General features: G+C 38.1%; 1 protein-coding gene across 1 annotated transcript in view; it reads left to right on the top strand.

Moving 5' to 3' along the window:
* Positions 1–23349, top strand: part of POLN (DNA polymerase nu) — a 107393-nt gene that overhangs the window by 48391 nt on the left and 35653 nt on the right. The window contains exon 17 of the mRNA XM_075092047.1: positions 22403–22485. Within this exon, the coding sequence (XP_074948148.1) occupies positions 22403–22485 (83 nt within the window). The remainder of the gene's footprint in view (positions 1–22402; positions 22486–23349) is intronic.

Raw genomic sequence — 23349 nt, forward strand, 5'->3', positions numbered from 1 at the left:
TCCTACGGTTTCTAAATTTTTGCAGGCATAGCCTTCCCAGCCTCAGTATTTCCCATTCCCAGAAATATTTGCTAGTAGACTCTGAAGTAGCACAAAGAAACAAAATGGAGGTCAACTTATAATTATCCTTCTACCAACAACTGAGTGAGTGCTTGAGGAAGGTATATTCTGGTAGAAAACAACACAAGGTCACAAACATCCCAATTAATACAGCTATGGAAAGACCACCCTTCTCTGTTGATATTACGATCAATTCTTAGCTGTAACATGATATCACTAGAAGCTCGTGATGGAGTTAAATCCTTATTTTAGTTTGGAGGTATATTACAAATGTATGCATGAAGATGAGTCAAATTTTGTCTCAACTCTGGGCAAAGCTCCAGAAATACCATTCTATTCAGCAACCTCACAGCTCTTGGCAGCCGTCAACCACTTATAGTTGCTACACAGTAACTTTAAATTTAATGAAATATTACAGGCAAATATTTTTATCAGACAGAAGTGTCATGGTGTGTCTACACAATCATTACATAATGATTCTGCTGACTCTTAAGTTTCAGGAAAGCTAATGCTTGGAAGTAACTTTCTATTGAATCTATTATATGATTATTAATTACAGAAACATGAAGGGTGTGTTTAATCTCATCTAACATTGGACATCTGTTATATACCTGGAGAGATTAAGCTGACCTATTGTTGATGTCCCTTATGTAATAAGATCAATCGCACGTTGAAAGTGTTGACTGCTCACCATTGAGAACAAAGTTAGTCTGGGGTGGCCAGCTCACACATAGACATCTGCATTTGTTCTGACAAATTCAATTCCTCCTATGTGATTGGTTCCTAGTGAACTCACCTTGGGTTTTGGAATTTTGTCCTCTATTTAGTGCCAGAGAGAAGACATAAAATCACAAGCTTCAGAGGTACTTTCCCATTCCAGATATTTATTAATCTCTCATGATCCACTATTGATAAATAAAATCTTTAGGGCAAAAAAATAGTTAATTGACTTTATTGTAGTTGGTTCCAACCATTGGTATTAAAATGAGTTATCACAGAATGGTGGGGGTTGGAAGGGACCTCTGAGATCATCTTGTCCAACCCCCACTGGTTGAGCAGGCACACCCAGAGCAGGGGCACAGGACCGTGTCCAGGCAGGGTTTGAATGTTTCCAGAGAAGGAGACTCCACAACCTCCCTGGGCAGCCTGTTCCACTGCTCTGGCACCCTCACAGGAAAGAAGATTTTTTTCTCATACTGAGGTGGAACTTCCTGTGTTCCAGTTTGTGCCCATTGCCCCTTGGCCTGGCATTGGGGCACCACTGAAAAGAGCCTAGTCCCATCCTCTTGACACCCACCCTTCAGATATTGATAGGTATTGATGAAATCCCCCCTCAGTCTTCTCTTCTCCAGGCTGAACAAACCCAGGTCTCTCAGCCTTTCCTCATAAGGGAGATGCTCCAGTCCCTGATCATCTTGGTGGTAGCTCTCACTGGACTTGCTCCAGCAGTTCCATGTCCTTTTTAAACTGGGGGGCCCAACACTGGACACAGCACTCCAGATGTGGCCTGACTAGGGCAGAGTAGAGGGGGAGGGTAACCTCAACCTGCTGGCCACACTCCTTTTAATGCAGCCCAGAATATTGTTGGCCTTCTTGGCCACAGGGGCCCATTGCTGGTTCAGGGTCAGCTTGCTGTCCACCGGCACTCCCAGGTCCTTCTCAACAGAGCCGCTTTCCAGTAGTTCAGCCCCCAAACTGTACTGGTGCGGGGGGTTGTTCCTCCCCAGGGGCAGGACCTTGCACTTGCTCTTGTTGAATTTCATGAGGTTCCCCTCGGCCCAGCTCTCCAGCCTGTCCAGGTCTCGCTGAATGGCAGCACAGCCTTCTGGTGTATCAGCCACTCCTCCCAGCTTGGCATCATCATCGAACTTGCTGAGGGTGCCCTCTGTCCCATCATCCAGGCCACTGATGAATATGTTGAACAGGACTGGACCCAGCACAGACCCCTGGGGAACACCACCAGTTACAGGCCTCCAACCAGACTCTGCTCCACTGGTCATGACTTTCTGAGTTCTGTTGTTGAGCCAGTTCTCTGTCCACCTCACTGTCCACTCATCCAGCCCACACTTCCTTAGCTTGCCTGTGAGCGTGCTGTGGGACACAGTGTCGAATGCCTTGCTGAAGTCAAGATAGACAACATCCACTGCTCTCCCTTCATCAACCCAGCCAGTCACAGCATCACAGAAGGCTATCAGGTTGGTCAAGCATGATCTTCCCTTCGTGAATCCATGCTGACTGTTTCTGATAATCTTCTTGTCCTCTCCATGCCTGGAGATGACCTCCAGAATGAAATGTTCCACCACCTTTCCAGGGACAGAGGTGAGCCTGATTGGCCTATAGTTTCCCAGGTCCTCCTTCTTGCCCTTTTTGAAGATTGGAGTGACAGGAATTATGAGAAGGAAGAGCAGAATAAACAACAGACCTTTTATCTCCTCTTGGTCTTCTCATTTTCTTTGGGTCTTAATCCTCTAAAATCTGTGTGAGTGATATAGCAAGGGGCATAACAAATGTTTTATTCTGTTTAAGGGCATTGCACAATGTTGCTATTTGTAAACCTTTTCTGACACATTTTGGATGATTGTAAAACCTTGACAAAAAAAGGTGGTGGGTTTTTTTCTCTTAGAGATCTATAAAGAATGAATTAGTTTCTGAAGCTCCCTCTCAGAATAAAAAAATGAAGTAAATGTCAGTGTCTGAGCGCATTCCAGCTTCTGAATGCATGTCAGTTGGTATCTTTTAGCAGGTTTTCTGCATTTAAACATCCTTAGACTAATGAATATTAAATAATAAATAGTAAAGAATGTATTATTGGACAAAAATCTAAGCCACACCTCAGAGTCCAGCCAAGTTTTATACCAGTTTATTAACTTTTTTTTTCTTTTCCTAGACTTCATGACTTCTCCACTGAAATGTACCTCTATTCCTTAGCTGTTCTTTAGGCTAAAGCCTTCTATCTGAAATCCAGCCTTCTGAAAAACCTTTACAGGCTTTTTATAGCATTTGGCAACAAATACACATGGTGGGCAATTTCTGCAAAGAGGTTAGCTGCATGAGTTTCTGAATGAATTAAGATCTCTTAGGTATAAAAGCTTTCCTTTCATAATTTGGTTAGGCATGCTCTGCCACGACTCAGTCTGTCTCTGGGACCTTAGAGATGCATCTCTCTTGGAAACCTGTTGGATCCGTCCTCTCTGCAAGACTAGGCTGTGATATTGTACTCCTATGGCTAGCTTAGAGAGGTAGCTCATTTCAGAAGAAACACAGCCTCCACCCGTCTGGCCTTCCCTGCACTATGCTCAGCTGTTTGCTGTAGCTACTGTAGATACTGCTTGCTCTAGATAGGTTTTTTTAATGTATTGTGCATTCTGTTTGACAGAACTGTCTTGAAATTACTCTTCAGATAAAACTTGTAGAAGCTGGTGTTAACTAGTCACTTAATGCGAGTTTCTGGGTAATCTTATGCTTAGTCTTATGTGTTTTAACTTTAAAGTGCTTTTTTCACAAAGGAATAAAGTTTACGGAATTTGTGGAATAAAATAAAAATGGTGTCTGTTGGCCAATTTGCAATAAATTTGCTTCTATTGGCTGTTTTTGTCAGTGAAGAGTCCAAGCTCATCTCTGCCTTGTACATCCAATCTATTTTCTGATCACCTAACATAGTTACCCCAGCTAAAACTAAGATGATATAAACAGATTTTCATGTTCACTTGTATATGCTTAGTACTATTCCTATTCTTATCCTATTCTGTCTGTAATGATGATCATATGCTGTTACCAACATTATCTTATGGCGAGTACTGTGTTATGGCTTACGAAGAGCAAGCCTTAAATAACAGGTCAACATCTGTTATTACAAGAACAGCAAGGGTGCATTACTTTAATGACCTACTTGCTACTGAACATATAGTAAAGTTTCAAGGCTTGCCTAAACTTTTGAATATTCATATCTTGGATTCCAGCTACTGCAAGGTCACCTTGTGTTATATTGTTTTGATGTCTTATGACAGTTACAGTCCTTTGAAAGCCAAATCATCATCCTGGTACTGAAGATGGTGAGAGTTGTGTTGGCAGCTGTCTGACCAGCCAAGACCTAAGTGCCATAAGACATCCAAATGACAACAGTATGCAATTGCTCTCACTTCTTTAATCTAATCTTTACATAATAAATGAAAAATAAGTAATTGTATTTAAAATGCTGTTGATGGGCGTATCTTAAAATCACTTTCAAAGATAGAGAGTGAAAAATAAGTTTAAAGTCTTTTAGGTAGCCTGCAATTTCTTTCTTAATTAGAGGTGCAGTGACTACCAGTCTCTTTCAAACCATTCATTTGCCACTCTTCGCAGTAGGCTGTTGTCCTCTGTCATAGTATATACTCATAATGACCATATTGGGTCAAAATCCAGAAGTATCTTGATTTAGCTAAGCATTTAAGCATACCATAAATATATGATTTCATCCTACCTGACTGATGCCTACTTTCCTGCCTGAGTGCTTTTTTGAATTGGGATAGTACTGCTTCAGAGTTCCTATGACTCAAGTATTAAGCTATAGTTAAAATATTTGAATAAGTAATTTCCCCTGCTTCTTTAGAATCTGCCTTAGAGAGCTGGAGTTCCCAAGTAGTGATGAGTTCAGCTGCATCCAGCAGAGCATAATGATATCTTCCATCAAGGGTTCTGAGGGCAGCCTAGCCGTACAAATGCAACTTCATGGCTCTGAAACTAGCTTAGTCATTTTGATCTTGAAGGTGTTGTCATTGTGTTCCAATGTTTAATGCAGACATCTCTGATATCTGCAAATTACATTTACTTCCTGTATTTTAGGTTCCTGAACCTGAAATAGACAACAAAACCAACACTGGGTTGCCAAGCTCTGTGTACGGTGCCAAAGTATGCATCTCGAAGTATGCATCTGAAAAAGGCTATACGCTGACTGCAGAGCCATCTAAGAGAAGTTAATGAGAAATTCTAATCACAAAAGTTTGCATTTGAACTCTGCTTAGAAAGCTGGAACAGAATGACAAGGACAGTCAGTGGTCCGAAGTCCATACCTGAAGATACCTGCTAGATAGGTAGTGTTCATTGAAAAAAGTGAGCAGGATTCACTCTTTTCAAGTGACTGTGGTGCCCAGCTTTTATGTAAGAGCTAGGTGCTTGGAGACCTCAGTTCAACTTTTTAAATCTTAGAGTATTCGATGCTACATCACTCTCCTCCCAGGAAGATACAAAGCAAGGTTAGACTTTGTACGTTGCAGCTAAGATTCTGTTCAGCAAATATTATAAAGTTGAAACAATTGTACTTGTTTGGTTGAGAGAAGAAATGGTTTAGGAAAAACATTATAAAAGCCTTCATGTAGAGGGTAGATTTAGACTGACTGTAAGGAAAAATATTTTTACAATGAGCGTGGTGAAATGCTGGAAGAGGTTGCCCAGGGAGGTGGTAGATGCCCCATCCCTGGAAACATTCAAGGACAGGTTGGACAGAGCAACCTGATCAGGTTGAAGACAGCCCTGATCACTGCAGGGGGGTTGGACTAGATGACCTCTAAAGGTCCCTTCCAACGTAAACCATTCTATGATTCTAAATATATAAAAGGTTATTGCAGAGAGTTGGATAGAGAGAACTAAGCATAATGAATGGGCTTAAGCTGTTGTAAGAGACATTTCAGTTAAAGAAATCTTTTGAATACTACAGGTAGCTAAATATGGAGATGGGTTACCTATGAAGGCTGTGGAATTTCCATCACTGGCAGCAATGAGACAGACAAGCATTTCCAAGGACAGCTGAGGTGGCTTGTCAGTCTCTCTCACAACCATATTTTTATGACACTATGATTTTATTGCAGATTGCTTAGAGCACACAGTTGGAAAAACGATTTCTTTATTTTAGTCCCATTTGGGGGATTATTGGTTTTTTACTTAGTGATTGTTTAATTCTGTTTGTTAGTAGTAGCTACGGGGCAAAAGTTAAAGATTTATGAATCTCACCTGAGTACTCTAAATAGAATAGTGAGTACAATGTTTGCTTTCTTTCTCAACTTATGAATTATGCTTTTTGTTGTTGTTGTTTTGGTGGTTTTCTTTTTAGTTGGGGTTTTTTCCTCTTTTTTTTTTTTCTTTTTGGCACAGTAGTACCATTTCAGTGTGATCTTGGAGGATGCCAAACCTAGCTTGTGGGCTTGCAATTAGAACATGTTTCAATTGCATGTCACTGGGAGGCAGGGTTGTGGATGTGAATCCTGTCAGGTGAAGAGACAACCGAGTTGCTGTCCTTCAGTAGCCAGGCAACTGTTCCAGGGTGGTACCTCCTCTGCCTTATACTAAGAAAAAGCCAATAAATCCAAACCCAACAGCCAGAAGCTATCAGTGTGAAGGATGATGTAATCAGATTGCGTTTCCTAGGTTGGGACCTACAGGAATCACAGAGGAGGTCAGGTGGGCTCAGAGTGGGTCTATGATAAGCATGTGCACAATGTGGAATTTTGGGAGCCTGTTGAACTGTCGGAAGGTAATTGTTCCCTGAGGTACCCAGAGAATTCAAGGACATCCAAGATATTAAGGGGCCTCTTAGTGGAGTGAAAGGGGTTGGTTCACAGTTTTAGCTATAGGTATCCACATTCACTTCTTGAATTTTGTCTAGGTCTCACAGTTCCTTATGGAATTGCCAGTATAGCTTAGTGAGAGATGGACTTCCACTGAGACTGTGTAATAGGGAACTGGCCGAAAAATAAATGTAGGGTTACTGCTCTGAGGTGAGTGTCATCCCAATGGCTAAGTCACTTAAACGAAGTGGGTAGATTAAGCTTTAGGTGTCTGCTTTATGTTTTGGTCTGTAGAAAATTATTACTGGGTTATGCTTTTGTCTAGTGAGTGTTTCCTAAGGCACACACTGGCAAGCACCAACAAGGCATTACAGATATGTTTGCAGTCCCTAATCTTCTTAGTTTCTATTTAGATGTGTTTATGTCATAAATACCCTAGCAGATTTATGAAAACATTTTTCCCTTTCTAAATTATGAAATAAGATATTAAAACATGTAAACATGTAGACTGCATATCTTCATAAACCAAAAAGTTCAGAGGAAAAGACCCCATAAGTAGGTTGGTTACAAATGGATTGAAGTGAAACTTCAGTACCTTTATATCCAGAAATCTAGGTACAGGAATACCAGGTGATTTATAGTTTCTAGGAACAATATTAGCATATCAAACAAAGAACATTCTCTTGACCACGTTATCTCTCTGAGATTAAATCAATGCAAACTTAATCTAGAAACATTTATAATGTTGTCTTTTCAAGGTAAATATGCCTTTTCTGTACATGTTAGTTACTATTTGAGAAGGGAAGAAATTCAGAAGAGTCTTTAGTAAATTGTTTACAGTATGATCTAATTGCAAGCATAAATCTGTTACTACTATAAACTGTGTGTTTTAATTTCTGTGAGAGCAGAAAGATAATTTTCCCTGTGCACAAACTTTTCCATGCAGTGATAAATTACCTATGCATTTTCTGTCATATATTCTGGGTCAGAGGTTGTCTGTTAAGCCAGTGCAGATCCAGTGTAATGAAATCCATGTAGGTCTGTGCCTCAGAAAAATCCCTTTATAGACAAGACTGTTGGACAGTTGTGACTTAGTATTTTAGCTTTTGTACTCAATAACTTTTTTCAGTTTGGAAATTGTAGTCTATGAATCAGAGTACACATAAAAATTTTGCCCATATGCAGTCAGTTTTCCTTATACTGTGCAGCTAAAGAATGAGAGTACAGAAATTTTAATAATATCTATTAAAAATACTTATGTAGTACTATGTAGTGGAGGAATATCTCTAATACTGTTCAATATTTAGATGTATTGTGTATTAAAAGATAATTACCTGAATAACCTGATAACTTGCCGCCATTACAGTATGAAAACAGGCATTCTCTTTAAACTATTAATTTCTACCTCTAAACTATAATTTAAACTGTACACATTAACTGCTGACGGTGAATTAAAATAACAAGGTAATTAGTGGATACTCTTTAAGGGTAATATTTACTGATTATACCAATGAAAGGATGATTTGTGACAGTTGTTTACAATGCTTACTCTCAAGGCTATGCTTGAAAGAAGGCTGGAGAATTTGGTAGTGGTCTCATTGCCCTGTTTCACTTTGAGATCTGAGTTTTGTAAATTCCAAACCACAAAATATTCCCTTCTCTCTCATCTGTCATCTGGTTCCTCATATTAATGCTATTAGTGCTTTCTTTTGTGCGATAATGGAGAACAGCATGAATACGTATCTTTCCTCCAGGTGTTGAATTTACCTTCTAATAAGTACTGGAGATTATAATTTTTCAGCTGAGTCTATGTGGCTTTAACTAGAAAAATGGCTGCAGAATAAGGCACGCATCTCATTATTTCTTTGTAGCAATGGCAGTTAATATCTAAAATAAGGAATTGTGTCACTGTCACGGAATTCCAAGGCATTTATAAATTCTTTACCACTAATCATTTTGAAAAACATTCCTTTCCATTTTTATAGTGTGGGCTTGGTTGGCTGATACTTTAAGACATGGAAGAGTCTAGCTTACGCTATCCTTGCCAGAATCAGAGGAACTTGAACACTTGATTTCCAATAATCTTGGGAAGTGTAGGCTGTTTATAAAATGTACTGAGCATGAAAGTCCATCTTTCCTCCGCTGATGTGTATGTGGGATCATGGTAATATCTGCTGTGAACTGTTTTGTAAGAGACAGATGTGCTAATTTTGGGAATTACTCGAGAAAAAGCCTAGAGAGAAACAAAGCACAGAACTTCTTGAGATTACGATATTGGAAGGACAAATGTTTTTTTGGGGTGGCTTCTTTTATTTTTTTTTAAGATAAATTCAACCAGGTCTGAATAAAAAGACCACAGTGCAGAAAGGTTTGTTTTGTTCTTCACAGACTGTCTTCCTCCAGGAAGTGGGGCAATTGTACCACCTGCCAAGCAGGGGACTCAAGGAACTGATTATATCTAATAATGGCAAGGTGAGCCAAACTGTTGCACACTGGTGGTTGGTCCAGCAGGAACTATGGCAAAACAGGGACTCTTGTTTTTCCAGCCACTTGGCAATTCAGGATACTTCTTGACAATAGCTCTATCTGTTGATATCCTGCTGAGTTCTGAAGAACACAGGAAATAAGCAGAGGTATTTTGGATATTCCTGAAATAAATCAAAATAAGTCCTCATGGGCTGAATTATACAAAAAGATAGTATACTGGGCCTGTTTGAAAAAGATAAGGTCAAGTATGCACAAATTCTTGGTGGTAGGCTGACTAAATATATATACACTTGCCCATACCCATTTTATACAACCTTGTTTCAAATGCATTCTTTGTTTCAAATACATTAGAGATTTATCCTCAGCAAAACACTGGGTTTTTTAGGTTACTTCTTATAAATGTATGATAGAGCAGACATTGAATCCAGTTAAGCTACCTGCTCTCTTAAATAGCAGGAGCAAAGGCCAGTAAATCAGGAATAAGACAAATAGATTTTTGAGAAGCGAAAACCACATCTATAGCTAAATGGTTTTTGAACAGATATGAATATGTGTGCTTCTGTATTAATTTTATGAAAATATTATCAACAAGCTCTTGAAAGAGTCGTTACTAATCAAGAGATGACACCCAGGTGTTTGTTAGATGATTAAGGAGTAGTGAAATAGTCATGCTTATCCAGGCGGACTTCTAGCAAGGAGACAGGAAGAGCTTTAGCTCTCTTCCTCTCCCTGTTAGCAGACACATGGTTACAAGATGCAGCTGCAGGGTTACACAGCTCCCTTTCCCCCAGTTAGAGATCTCTGTTTTGTTCATTGTCTAAATAATGAGATATACCAGCTTAGGACTCTTAGAACGCCATCTTTGTATAAATATTTTTTAGGTAGTCCAGGCTATTTCATACGCTTCTACTCAGATATTAGAACATGTAGTCTCTTGGATTCATTTTTCCACTTTTTATGAGCTTAATGTCAAGTCTAAAATGAATTTGGGTTAATTAATTTCACTTCATACATTGCAAAATAATGAAATCTTTGTTTTTTGGAGTTGCAATGAAGAGGAGACATTCCATACCATTGTGCACATATAAGATTGTGAAACTATGATTTGCAATATTAAGACAAATTACAGACATACCTGCTCTTCACCATGGAGCACCTAGGGTTGCTTCTAGAATCCTGCCTTTGAAGAGGGTGGAGAAAAGTTTTCATGTGTATTATATGGCGGTCCTCTTAAATAAGTGTAGGTGAATATCCCTGCTGGAGTCTCCATTTAGAAATATATGACTGTTGTGACTGAGCTGACTTTCAGCTCTGAAGTTTTCCTATGTAACTCAGCCAGTATTGACTCGCTGTATGTCTGGAGGTCCTAAACTCAGTGCTACCTACTAGGAGTCTCATTAAGGGTTAGCCTAAAATTTCTTTCATTGTCATTGGATTACCTGATTTTGTAGCACTGTTATAATTTTTAATTAGTTTCAAGGCTTCTGCTTATTTTTCTTTTGTGAAATAGACTCTGAAGAAACAATTTTTGCAGTGTTTTTAACTGAATACTTAGTAGTACTTATCCATTATCTCATTGTTTATGTATCATTTCCATTCTCATCAATATCTAAAATATATCTAATTTTGTATCTTCTATCTTTCTTCTTTTCAGAGTATTACTGATTAAAAGTGAGGAATCAAGAATTTGTTTCATATATGCAGTTCAGACATAGACACAATTTCAGTTTGAATGGGAAGGCACGGTCTTCCAAATCAAGTCATATTCAGTGGCAGGTATTTTGTGGCAGAAGGTCTAATTGTGGAGACACTACTCATTATGGATCTGGTGTTCAGTAGTAACTTCTTTGGTAAAATAGTTGTGAATGAGTCTGTACCACTTGCAGCTCCTGCAGCTGCATGACTGCAGATTTCTTAGGATTGTTCCTGAGAAATTTGTTTAAACTATGAGGTACTAGAGTAAAAGCTTGAAGTCCTGTGAGAATGAAGTGGTTTCTTGTGGTAGGAAAAGATGCTGAGAAGGTCACAGCAGTTATTAAGAAACAGAGAAGCATTCAGAAGAGAAGCTTGAAGAAAAGTAAGGCAGAATCTCTCACACTGCTAGTTTAGTGCTTTATGCTTGGAAAGAGTACGCCTGGTCTTACACAGGAGTATAAGACTAGAAGGACATTTTTGGTTGTAAAGTTGCAGGTGTCAGTGTCATAAACCCCCTTTCATAGATTTGCAGGGTCTCAACTTAGAACTAGTTTTAACCTATATAATGCTGCTGAAGAGCTGTTGAATTCCCCATTCCTCTTCAGGCTAGAAAACTCATTTTACTTTCTACCTTATATTTGTTCCTACAGTTTATATACCTAAATTATTCTTGCCAATGTTGCCCATTAGCTTTATTAGCTCTCCTCACCCCCAGTGTTTGCTTTATATAAATACTGCAGGAAGGCAGTCAACTGTGTTGTAAACCCCTCACTCTTTAAGGAAACAAGACAAGCTTTCTTAGGATATTTGTCATCAAAATACCTTAATGAACTAGTATTAGGAGCAGCTAGTTATGACTACATGCAATTCCATGTATATTAATCTGTATTTCTTCTTGGCAAGGAAAATGAGCCTCTGTGGCACTGACTGACTGTTTCACTAAACTGCTTTGGTTACCAAAGCTAGTTTTTTAATCTAGCTCTGAAATCTCTACACCAGAGCACAGTGTCAGGAATACTTGTATCATGGTCCAGAAACATAATTTTGGAACAGCCATGAAGCTGGGCTAGCAGAATGATGAATAAAACAAAGAAATAATGACTTGAGAGACTACGTTTATTCTAATAAATTTAGTGCCAGGGATGTTCCTAGTTGCTGGCACTCAAAGTCTGGGTTGGTAAATTGGTCCCTGTCATGGTCGTGGCTCTGGACCAAACAGTTACTGGGCATAGTTCCTTAATTGGCATGGGCCAGGGATTATTTCCACCAGGCTGCTGAATGCAGCACCATCTTTGAATGGTAAGAGAGTTTTGAAGTATGGATATGTGGTGGTGTTTTCCAGTTAGCCCCAGTGCTACAGGATATTTATGGGCAGGTTTAAATTCTTGATATTGACACAGTCAGTGTCTCCTTTCACGTGGTTGGTTTTTTTTTTCCTCTATTCAATATTCTGGTAGCCTACCACCACCAAATTAATGTTTCTTGAACATGGTAACCAAATTATGTTAACTGCCCCAGATAAAATCTCACCAGTATATTGTACAGCAGCACTAATATTGTCCTGTCATTGGAAATAGCTCACTTGGCACATCCTGAAATTGCATTTGTTTTTCCACAGCCAAACCACACTGTTTCCTAGTTGTTCCATGATCAATTATTACATCTTTTCTCTGTTTCTGATTCCTCATCCCCTATTTTATACAAAAATTCTATACTTTAATAATTCTTATTTGCAAATAAAATAACTTGCAGAAAAGCAATAATCTGTATTATTCTTTAGACTCTGTGAAAGGGTTTATTTCTCCAGCTGTGCAGCACGTAGGGATAAGTTGACAATTACTACAGTCTGGATGGAGGAAGCGGTCTCAGAGTGCTAATTTTGTTCCTTTCTGCTGTGTTGGAGAAGAGTTTGTTGTGAGATAGGTTGGAAAACAAGCTCTAAGATCTCTGTGTATTGCATTTCTGTTTCTCTTTTCTGTCCTATTATTATACTCATTGTGGGATTAGGCAGTCTCTTATATCTGCCTGAAAACATTGTGAAATCAGCTGTAATTGTATCCTCAGATTATGTCTCCAGTTTTGGCCTAGGAGTATTTGGCCTGGTATGTCAATAATGTTAAAGTTCATTACTTTTGCTTAAATTTATGTAAGGCTAACAGATTGAATCATTGTTCTGAAAAGCATCATTATTTAAATCAAGCTTGTTTGCATTAGGCAAAAAGCACTAATTCTAGTTTGAGATTTTCATCCCTTTCAATAACCATCACTTGTGAAATATGTCTGCTGCTTAATGAATGATTGTAGTAACTGTTACATTTTTGCATAATAAAAGAAGTGTATTAAAGGGTACTCCTCAAAAGATTCTGACAGGAAACACTTGAAGATTATGGCATTTGCAAATATAAGGTACATGATAGCTGTAATAATTCTTGTTTTGCCTTTGGAATAACTTTGGTAGGTAGCTCTGCCTCTACAATGAGGGTTTAAATATATATATGCATGTATATTTGAACTTTTCTGTTGAAATATAGGAGGCAGATCTAGGTTTTGGCTTGTGATGTTTAATTATTGCAGTATGTCTTTTCAAAGAGCATTCATGTAGTGGTTTAATTAGCTATCGCTTTCTCCACATATCCCCTTCTACTCTCTTGTCCCTTCCCACCCCCAATAACCACTGTAAATGCTGAAATTTAGTAAAAGGGAGGGTATTCAGTCTGCCTAATCAGAATCAGAGTTTTAAAACATTTTAAGATCTGAGTTCAATGCCTCATGGGTGTTAGCGTGGAATATTTTAACAGTTTTACTTTTCCAGCAAAGCAATTTCTATCTGTTTTGAAAGCTCACTTGCGATAGTTGATATTAATGAAATTTAACACTTGTCTTGCTTTGAACTCTGACAGACTGTCTGTATGTCAGCTTATGGAAATTTCACCTTGTAGATTACAGTCCCTTGGAGAAGTGCAGCTGTGACATTTGTTTAGACTAGCAGATAATAAGGCAGAGGGAATAAAGTCTTCAGGAAGCATAATGGCTTTTGTTTTTAGAAGAGCTAAACAATAGCTTTAAATAAACCAGGTTGTTAACAACAAGTTTAACCCCAGACAGCTTAATTTTATGTCACATTGGAAGCTTAGTATTATTGCACATTAAATGCTTTCTTAGCATTCTAGAATAAATCAACAATAAAATTTTAGAATTGGCACCACCACAGCTAACACAGACACTAGTGAAAAAGCAAGCTGTGAGGAGGTTGGAGGTTGGACAGTCCTCAGTTGTTTCGTGTTACCTGATAACATTTGGCTTTGCTAATTTCATGGAGAGGCTTTCTTGTGTATGAAAAACTATCTCCAAATAGTCATCTCCTTCTAGAGTGACTTTGATAAAATGCTGCATTTTATGAGCACACTCCAGAGCTTAATAAAATGTTTCCATTTATTTCATTTAACTCAATTAACTTTAACTTTAGTGTCAAGCTAAATCTTGATGAAATTAAGAATGCAAAGGCAATTCGTTCTTCACTTTTACTTCTGCCTTTAATTCAGCGCGATCATAGGCATAACAGAAATTTAAGCTGCAAGAGGTGTTTTTAGTGAAGATTGAAAGAGGTGGGATATGAACTATCTCGTCCGTCTCTGCAGAACCCATTTGTTCAAGACCCTCACATACAGCATTTCTTCCTCTTTTGTTTGCCCTACCAAGATATTTAACAGTCTGCTTGCCGCTTATTTTTTTTCTGAACTGTGTAGGTGCAGTTCGATGTGGTGTGACACCTCCTCCCTTCTTCGCCTGCTTGTTTTTCCTGAGCAAACTGTACGTTGTTGTAGCAATATTATAACTCCATGTAGCAATATTATAACTCCATGTTTTGTTCCATGTAATATCTGAGATGGCAGTTACATCATCCTTTGATTATATATTAAGAGCTCTGTTTCCTTCTCTTTTCTGGTATTTGCCTAATGGCTGCTCTGAAGGTCCATCTATATCTTTATAAAGTTATGAGACTTCTGACAGGTCCGAGATGGGTAATTATTTGATACTCTGCTACAGCTACCTGTATCAGCTCCCAAATGGCTTCTGTTCTTTCTTAACTGTTTGAAGCCTCTTACAGAAAACTTTGAAAAGTAGGTATGATAAGTAAAGAAAGAACTCCTAAGAGCATTAGTTTTCATTTGATCCCTGACATTATTGTTTTAAAGAAATGGCCTCTGACAAATTTTATGTCATCCCAGTTTGTATAGACCCCTTAATCTCTTTACTTTTATTTGTTCTTTCAGTGATGGTGCCCATAACTGTTGATGTTCACACTGGCACCTTAAGCTGGAATTAGTTACCCTGACTTCCTTTTCTTCTGTGCTCGTAGACCCAAAGACCCTAAAATAAGAATGCCCTCTAGTTAATTAATTCCTTCAGCAATCACATGACTCAGAAATAAATATCACGTGTCCGTGTAATTAACTATGTAAGAGAGGCTACAGGTGTGACAAGAAAACCCTTCTTTTGTACCTGCAGGAGTGAAAGAGAGAAAAGGTGAAGGCTTCAGGGTAGGATGTGCTCTTCCAAGCACTTTCATCGATGTCAGGGACTTTCTGTTCTGACAGATGCCCAGAATTGTGCATTTTTACAGAAAAATCTCTAAGTGACCTTTGTTGTCAAGAGCACTGAAAATAAGTGCTAATTTATCTCTTCAGTATCCAATATCTGGGACATCAACATGCAGGTAAATATCTTAATAAAGATAATGGATCGCTTTTCTCCCAAATGAATCTTTCAACAAATTATTACTGATGATAGCTATAATTTATGACATGACCTTGTTGTAGTTTTGTTGTCTGGTTCCCTGCTACTTTAAAATGTAGCAACAGAAGACTTCTGGCCCACAGAGCATACTGCAAAGACGTGTCTTTTCTTCTGTAAAATACATGAAAGCTAGATGTCATGCTCTTTAAAAGAAAGTTGAAGACTAATGAAATAAATCTTCATGCAATGGCCTATAGAGGCTACTCAGACAAAATAAATTATTTTATGATTAACCACTGGAAGGCATTTTAAAATCCTAAAGTGCTTCTGGAGTCTTGCAAAAGAGTTTTATAGGGATTATAAAGCTTTTCCTGGTACTAAATAGATATAAAACAAATTAAAATGCATACAAAGAAGGAAAAGAGATACAATGACAAAAAAGTTGCAGAGCTGTCTGTAGTGTAGGAAGGATGACATCAAGCTGACAGCGCTGTAGTCTTTCATTCAAAGAAGTTCAACACAACTAAAAGCTTTTATAAAAACCTCTAAACTTAATAAACCACAAATTTAAACCCCCTGAGTAGGAGGTTGTGACCCTCTTCCCTCTGTGCTTAAGTACATGACCCCTATATTTATGTGGGAGATCCATGCCAGATCCAGGTCCATCCAACATGTGCCACTGGAAGACATCTCTGCCTCTCCTGATGCCACAGTGGGAATAAACATAAACGAAACAAGAACCCTGCATATTACCCTTTAGATAAAGAGGAGGGGATGTAAGGAATCTGGTGTACTACTTAAGATATCCACTGCCCTAGTTTGTTGATTCATTTATTGGTGCATATCCTTGGGTGAGGAGTGAGTTTGTGTTATTCTGTAACCTTATATCCCACTTATGCAAACCAGGTTACAATAAAAATGCGAATACATGCATTTGACGTAACATTTGAATCAGACACGAGAAGTGTTTATAAGTGACATAGATAAAGAAATAAAAGAAAAAATGGCTTATTATATACTTAGTTTACATCAGAAAGGTCTATCTTTCTGTTAGCTATTTCACCTGCTATTTCCCTTCTGACAAGACGTTAGTCTGCATTTCAGTCTTTGTAGATGCTTCTTTCCTTTTTTTAGAAAAAAATCTCTTAACTTTATTTCCACTCTTCTGGGCAGTCTAGACAAATTTCATTTTTCATCCTGATGTCTCTATGCTCTTCTTACGAGAAAGACAATCTAGCTACATTTTGTTTAGAACATAGTTGTGTAAATGCCTCAAAGTTACAGAAGGCATGTATTTGTGGTTATATATGTAATTTTCACTGGACATTTTGTATCTAAATATACATTGAAACTGTGTATGATAAAATTATCTAGGTGGACTAATTGTACCTTATGCCTGGCCCTTGATTGACACATGAGGTAGTAGTAGTGATCTGTTTTGATATGACAGTGGCTTCAGGGAAACTGTTTCCTTGTCTGTATTTTGTAAAAGAGATTAGTCAGGCAAAAGTTGTTCCAAGATTGCTTCCACATGTTACCTTAATGTCTGAGACAACTTATGCCTGAGCTTTGTCAGCATTTTCCATTAGTCATGGAATAGCAGCTTTCAAAAGAATTGCTTATTCTTGCACATTGCATTAACAGCGAGTGGACTAGGTTATGTGTAGCCAATCTTTTCCATATGTTTAGGATGCTCACATACATTGTATATATTGTATTTGCCTTAGGTATAAGCCGCCCAGTGTAACTGAAAAAGTAAGCTTTCAGAATTTACCTCCTACATGATCTATCCAGTGGTGATACCACTGTAAAACGGAGCTTTTCTAAAGCTTGCAGTTGTCACTAATTGCATAAACTGTCTGTACCAGTTTCATGTACCAACACAAAGTTCCAGGCACAAAATTACAGAATATACAACCCTCATCTGCTATTAAATAGCAACAGGTGATTAAAAATGAGAGATTTATACAGTTCAGTAATGAAATCTTTAAAAAGCTGTAAAAGCAGTCAGATGAACGTATGTCTATTCACTCATTTATTGGACATCAATTACCACATATAAAATGAATTTAGTGGCACTCCATCTCATTTCCCACATCCACAACTTGCAGCTAGGACTTGGATTAACTGGCAGATGCAGGAGAGTGGCCAAGAGCTTTGTGGCTGTTTTGACTGAGCTTAGCTTGGCTGGAATGTAATGCAGATCAAGGCAACGCATGTCTGCCAGATATTGTGTTTGAGAAATTTGTTCTGCCTTTTCCTGTACATAAACAGACGGCTTCCGTTGCCATACAACATTTCCCAGAAATGCTGAAATGTCTTATCGCATTCTTTTAAGACTGATTTCCTTCCATTTCTACCTGTTCTCAAACTTTTTTTTTTTTGGCATTGCTCAAACTTTATGCCCTGTGGCCTCTTTGATTTTTTTTTTTAATGTGTTCGTTTACTTTATGCTGTGTGTGGTCATTTCTGTATACTAAAATTTGCATTACTGCTTTCTCTTTAATAGTCTGTGCAGGTTAAAAATAAATCCTTCCAGATCTCTATTCTGTATTAAATGTGTGATTCTAGGTTATAGTTCAGCTTTTTCTAAATTACAGACGTGATTGCCATATTTTTCTTGGGTATAAAGAAACTTGGTATTCATATGTTTTAAAGACTTAAGACTTAGTTCAGCAGAAACTCGTTGAGACGTTCACTAGACCCTATGAATATATGAAAACATATAATCAGTTTTGGAGAAATTATAGAAAATATTAAAGATATTATCTCTGAGAAAGCAATAAATTACATATGCCTGTTTGTTTCATATCTGCATTGTATGTTTCGTACTAATAATGATGCTTCTTCACGGTTTTGCTTGAAAAATTTTCTCAATTTTTTTCACTCTAAGAATTAGGCAGCTATTCCCTTTTAGGCATACAGCCCAGTTCTTGGTAGAACCACCTTTTTAAAGAGTTTGTGTATCTCTACTGTCACTACATTCGTCAGATTTTCTACAATTTTCAGCTTTAAGTTGTTTTGCTGTCCTCACAGACCTTTCCAGACTGTAGCTCTGCTAACTCCTTCCAAGAATAATGAGATCTGTTAACTTGAACGTGTCTTCCAGCACTGAAGTCCTTTCTTTATTCTACCTAATAGATGTGTATCAAGTAAATTACTATAAAGCAAAAGACTTGCAAAGCAGTACTAAATGAAGAAAGGTAAAGGACAAACAAATTGGAGATGTGGAAATAGACTGAGATAAGTGTGCAGGCAAGGACAGGAATGTAGGAGGTGAAATATTGCACATTTGGAGGTGGCAAGTCAGGAGGGATTTGGAGATGATGATAATATTGATTACAGTCTTGGACAAATAGTGCATTTCAGAGAGTGAGTAATGAGAAGGATGTCATAAAATGGAAGAATGTTTCATGCTAGAACTGATAACTGCATATGTATTTCCTGCAGGACTTCAGAAATTGTGCTATTTCTACAACAAAACCTGCAGCAAATTCTTTCTTCTCTTGAATCTTTTTCGTCATTAATTTCTATTACATTGCATTAACATTATTCCTGTTCCTCCAGATATACGTACAGTGCTGGGTGAGCTGAAGTCTGCCTCCACGTCACTGTCTAGGCCCAGCAGCTGAGGCTTTTTTATGCCCATCCAGCTTCCTTCTTCAGATTCAAGTTTATTCGAAAACAATGCATCTCCACTATAGATCTGTTTTACATCACACCACAGTTCAGCATGGAGTATTTTCATGCGTTAGATAGCTTGCTTAGTGATTGTAGCTTAAAAATTTCTTACACAGGACGACAGCAATGTCTCTGTTTCAATATCATGGCATTCCATGATGAGTCCAAAGCCAAAATAAGAAATTTCACTTCAAATAGGTTCTCACAGTACCAATTAAAACAATTATCACATATATAAATTTGTTTGTAAAGGAAACAGGCTGAAGAAGAAAGCCCACTGGGGATTTCTAACATGGCTGCTGTACTTCTGAGAGACTGCCCCCCCCATTTTGTTATTCAAAGGAATAGTCTTCACTTCAGACAGCAGGAATGCCTCTCTGTATTACAGAAGGAATCAAGCATCCTGGGTAGAAACCAATCGTTGTCAATACAAACAGAAAAAAATTCATTATTAGAAAAAAAAAGCAATCATTTTGATTAATGACTTCTGTTTCTTCAAGCACTTGTGATTTATATGGCAATTTCATACTTTATTATTCTAGACTCTTGAATGTAGTACATAAATTTACAAATACACAGAGAGAAGTAATGCGTCTCTGCTAAGTGCTCACTTTTCCCACTCTAACACACTAGGAGGTGTTGACTGACCATTTTGTTTTTAGCATTATATTAAAAGAAATATTTGACACAAAGCTCTTAAATTTTAATTGCGTTTCATGTGTTTCATGACTATCAAAGATCAGGAAATGCTAAGTAACTGTTTTGATTGCCATGATCACATGATACATGTGCATCTGCATCAATAACTGTGTTAGGCTTGGTTTTATTGTGATTGCTTACAATGGGAACACAGAATCCTCCTCCTGAGGCTGCCTATCATTTTTACAGGAATAAGTCTATTTCTGCTTTTCCCCACCAGCCCTGTCAAGCTGAAAGTTGGATAATGCAAAATCATCCTTAAAATCCTAGCAGTGGGTCTTACTGTGCATATCATCAAATTCTAGTGTCTTCTTTCACTGTTAAAGCTTCTCTAGAACCACCAGTCGCTCCCAGCACGACTGCTGTCTTATGTCTTCCTCAGTACCATGATCTGATAAGTATGTTCCTCTCCAGATCTCCATGAGTTCTTACCCACTGTGTTCTTTCTACTGTAGCTTTTCTTTTTCAGAGAAGTGAGCAGCAAACATACTCCCCTCTGCTGACCCCTTGGCTCTCAGTTGTCTCTAGCCCCAGACTTAAGTAAATCTGCAAGTAATCTCTATTGCTGCACTCCTGTCACTGGCCTTCTCCAGGCCTCTAGTTCAAATCATCCAGTATTAGGAAAGCAGTATTACATTTTGTATCATTTCCCTAGTTTCAGCATTCTTCAGTCTTGGTTATTCACCTCAAGTAAGACCTATACTCTTATCAGGTTCTGTTTTCCCTCCTGGTTCTGGATGGATGCTTTCTCAAGTGTATATGTAGCTTTCTGCCAGGTTCTTCAGGAAATTCCTGTGGCCTTTCTGCCAGAGGTTGCTTCAGGAAATCCTTAATGATGTCTAGTTTCCTAATTCTGCACTTATTAGCTCCAATTGCCACTTTGTCCTCTTATTCAGGTACATTTGGGAATCTCAACCTACTTTATTCAAAAGAGCCATGAACTCTTGACCTGGTGTAACTAAAAAGGCAAGCTGTAAGAATCAACAGCTACCAGAATGATTGACTTGAGTGGAAATAGTCTTCATTACAGCTGGAAAACACTATGTATTAGATTATCCAGTTCTTCATGTTTCTCAGCCTAAAACAAGCAGTGAAAGTCCATTTTATCTTTGAGCAATTAGTAGCGTTCAAAGCAACAATGTAAACTTCTACAAAACCAAAGACTGTTTGCCCAATGAAGGTTTGAAATCACGTTCAATTTTATTTTTCCTCTGCAAAAAATCTGTGCTGCCATAAGGACTTGCTTAAGTCTGGTTGCACTCAAGTTCTACCTGTTTATCATTCAGAGTGCCTAATTATACCAGCACTGTGCATAGGCTTGGCTAAAAACAGGGTATGGGCCAAGCAAGCAAAAATTTGTGGCTCTGCTGATCTTCTAGGTGTTCGAGTATCATAATAACGATGAAAGACAATACACAAAAAGATGCCATTTTCTCAAAACTCGTCAGCAAAAAATTTCCACGACAAAGCATCTTTCCTGGCAAAAAACTTTCATAACAAGGCATAGCAAACTTTTCTTTTAAAAAAGCAACCAAATCATCATGAACAGACTCATGAGGAGACTTACAAATTGTGCCAATGTCATCAAGTATGCCTGATAGCAATACATCTCCATGTTCCAAATGCAATTTCTGTAGGTATTTGTTTTCAGAGTGTGAGTAGGTGATCGAGATTTTCCCCAATGAATTTAAACCAAATAATCAATATTATTCAGTGTTGTCAATTGTCAATAATGTCAGCATTCTTTCTGAAGCTACATTTGGATAAGGAAAAGCATAGGTGGTGGGTACTTGACATTGTAGGGTCCTAGATTTTTATTCACAAATTGCTAAATCCATTAGCCCTTTCCAAGGACTGTTTACATCGGTTGGTGAGTGAATGGGAACCGGAAAGGATGATACTTTGCTGGGAGTAAACTAGCTACACTCTCTAGTTCAGAAACAGCCAGTGCTGCTGTTTTATGAAGCATCTCTATTGTGGAGCTCTGTAAGAAAAATGGAGAGACTCAGTGCGTGCTTTTATTAGTCATTCTTGATACAAGGTTGGCTGTTCCTATTAGTAAAGCCCTGATATAACCTTTGTTTAAATAAGCTTTAGGTCAGACTTATGCTTTGAGTCTCTATATATGTCACATCTTGAAGAAATGCTGTTGCTGGAAAGATTTAATTTTTCCCATGGGGCAATATTGAATCATCTTCAACCAAAAGAGCTAATAATATAGCAGTAGGACTCTTCCTAGCCAAGAATTTGATTAAAAAGAAAAGGAAAGGAGAAGATAAAGATTAAATTAAAATAAAAAAGTTTCATTTACTAGGGACTATCACTACCAAAATTTGTAAAGAAGTTGTACATTCCTGGCCGAAGACAAAAGCCCTTAAGTCCTTCTGTTCATACCTTACAAGCCTGGAGTTCTTAAATAGTTATTGTCTTTAAATATGTTTTCTGTGGACATAAAAAATTATTTTTAACTGAAAATGTATGATTTTTGTTTGATTGTTTAGGAAGGGGATTCCAAGTGAACAAGTGAAACATGCTGACAGAGAGCAAGCAAAGCGCATAGTTTACTCAGTGGTTTATGGAGCAGGTAAGCATTTTTAGAAAAAAAACCCAGCTACGGTAGATTCGTACTTTATAAATAATTTATATAAGTAGACTAAATTTCTAAAGGTGAATAAAAGTTCATCCGAGTATTAAATTTTTATTTTTATCAAGGATTATTAAATTATCTACCCAGTATCAAAATTATCAAATTAATACAGCCACATTGACATAGACAAAGATCACTCTGGTTTTGTATTTATTTGCTGCTGCTGTAACTGAAGCATTTGTTTATCTAAAATGAGTTTAATTCTGAGTGGACTTTGCATTCTGTCAGTATATAGATAGAGACGAGAATAACTGCAATGAAATTAAAAGAACACCAATATTGTCTCAAAACATATTTATAGAATTAAAGAATGGCTGAGGTTGGAAGAGACCTGTCAGGTTTAACCCCAGCTTGCAACTAGGCCCCACACAGCCACTCACTCACTGCCCCCCAACAGAGGGGAGAATCAGAAGAGCAAAAGTGAGAAGGCTTGTGGGTTGAGATAAAGACAGTTGAATAGATAAAGCAAAAGCCACACAAGCAAAGCAAACCAAGGAATTCATTCACTACTTCCTATGGGCAGGCAGGTGTTCATCCCTCCCCAGGAAAGCAGGGCTCCATCACATAACAGTTACTTGGGAAGACGAACGCTATCACTTTGAACATCCCCCCCTTTCCTCCTTCTTCCCCCAGCTTTACATGCTGATCATCAGCTGTCCCAGCCATGTCCCCTCCCAGCTTCTTGTGCACCCCCAGCCCACTCGCTGGTGGGGTGGGATGAGGAGCAGAAAAGGCCTTGACTCTGGGTAAGCCCGGCTCAGCAGGAATGAAAACATTCCTGTGTTTTCAACACAGCACAAA

Source organism: Phalacrocorax aristotelis, chromosome 4 (assembly GCF_949628215.1).
Source record: "Phalacrocorax aristotelis chromosome 4, bGulAri2.1, whole genome shotgun sequence".
Classification (NCBI taxonomy): domain Eukaryota; kingdom Metazoa; phylum Chordata; class Aves; order Suliformes; family Phalacrocoracidae; genus Phalacrocorax; species Phalacrocorax aristotelis.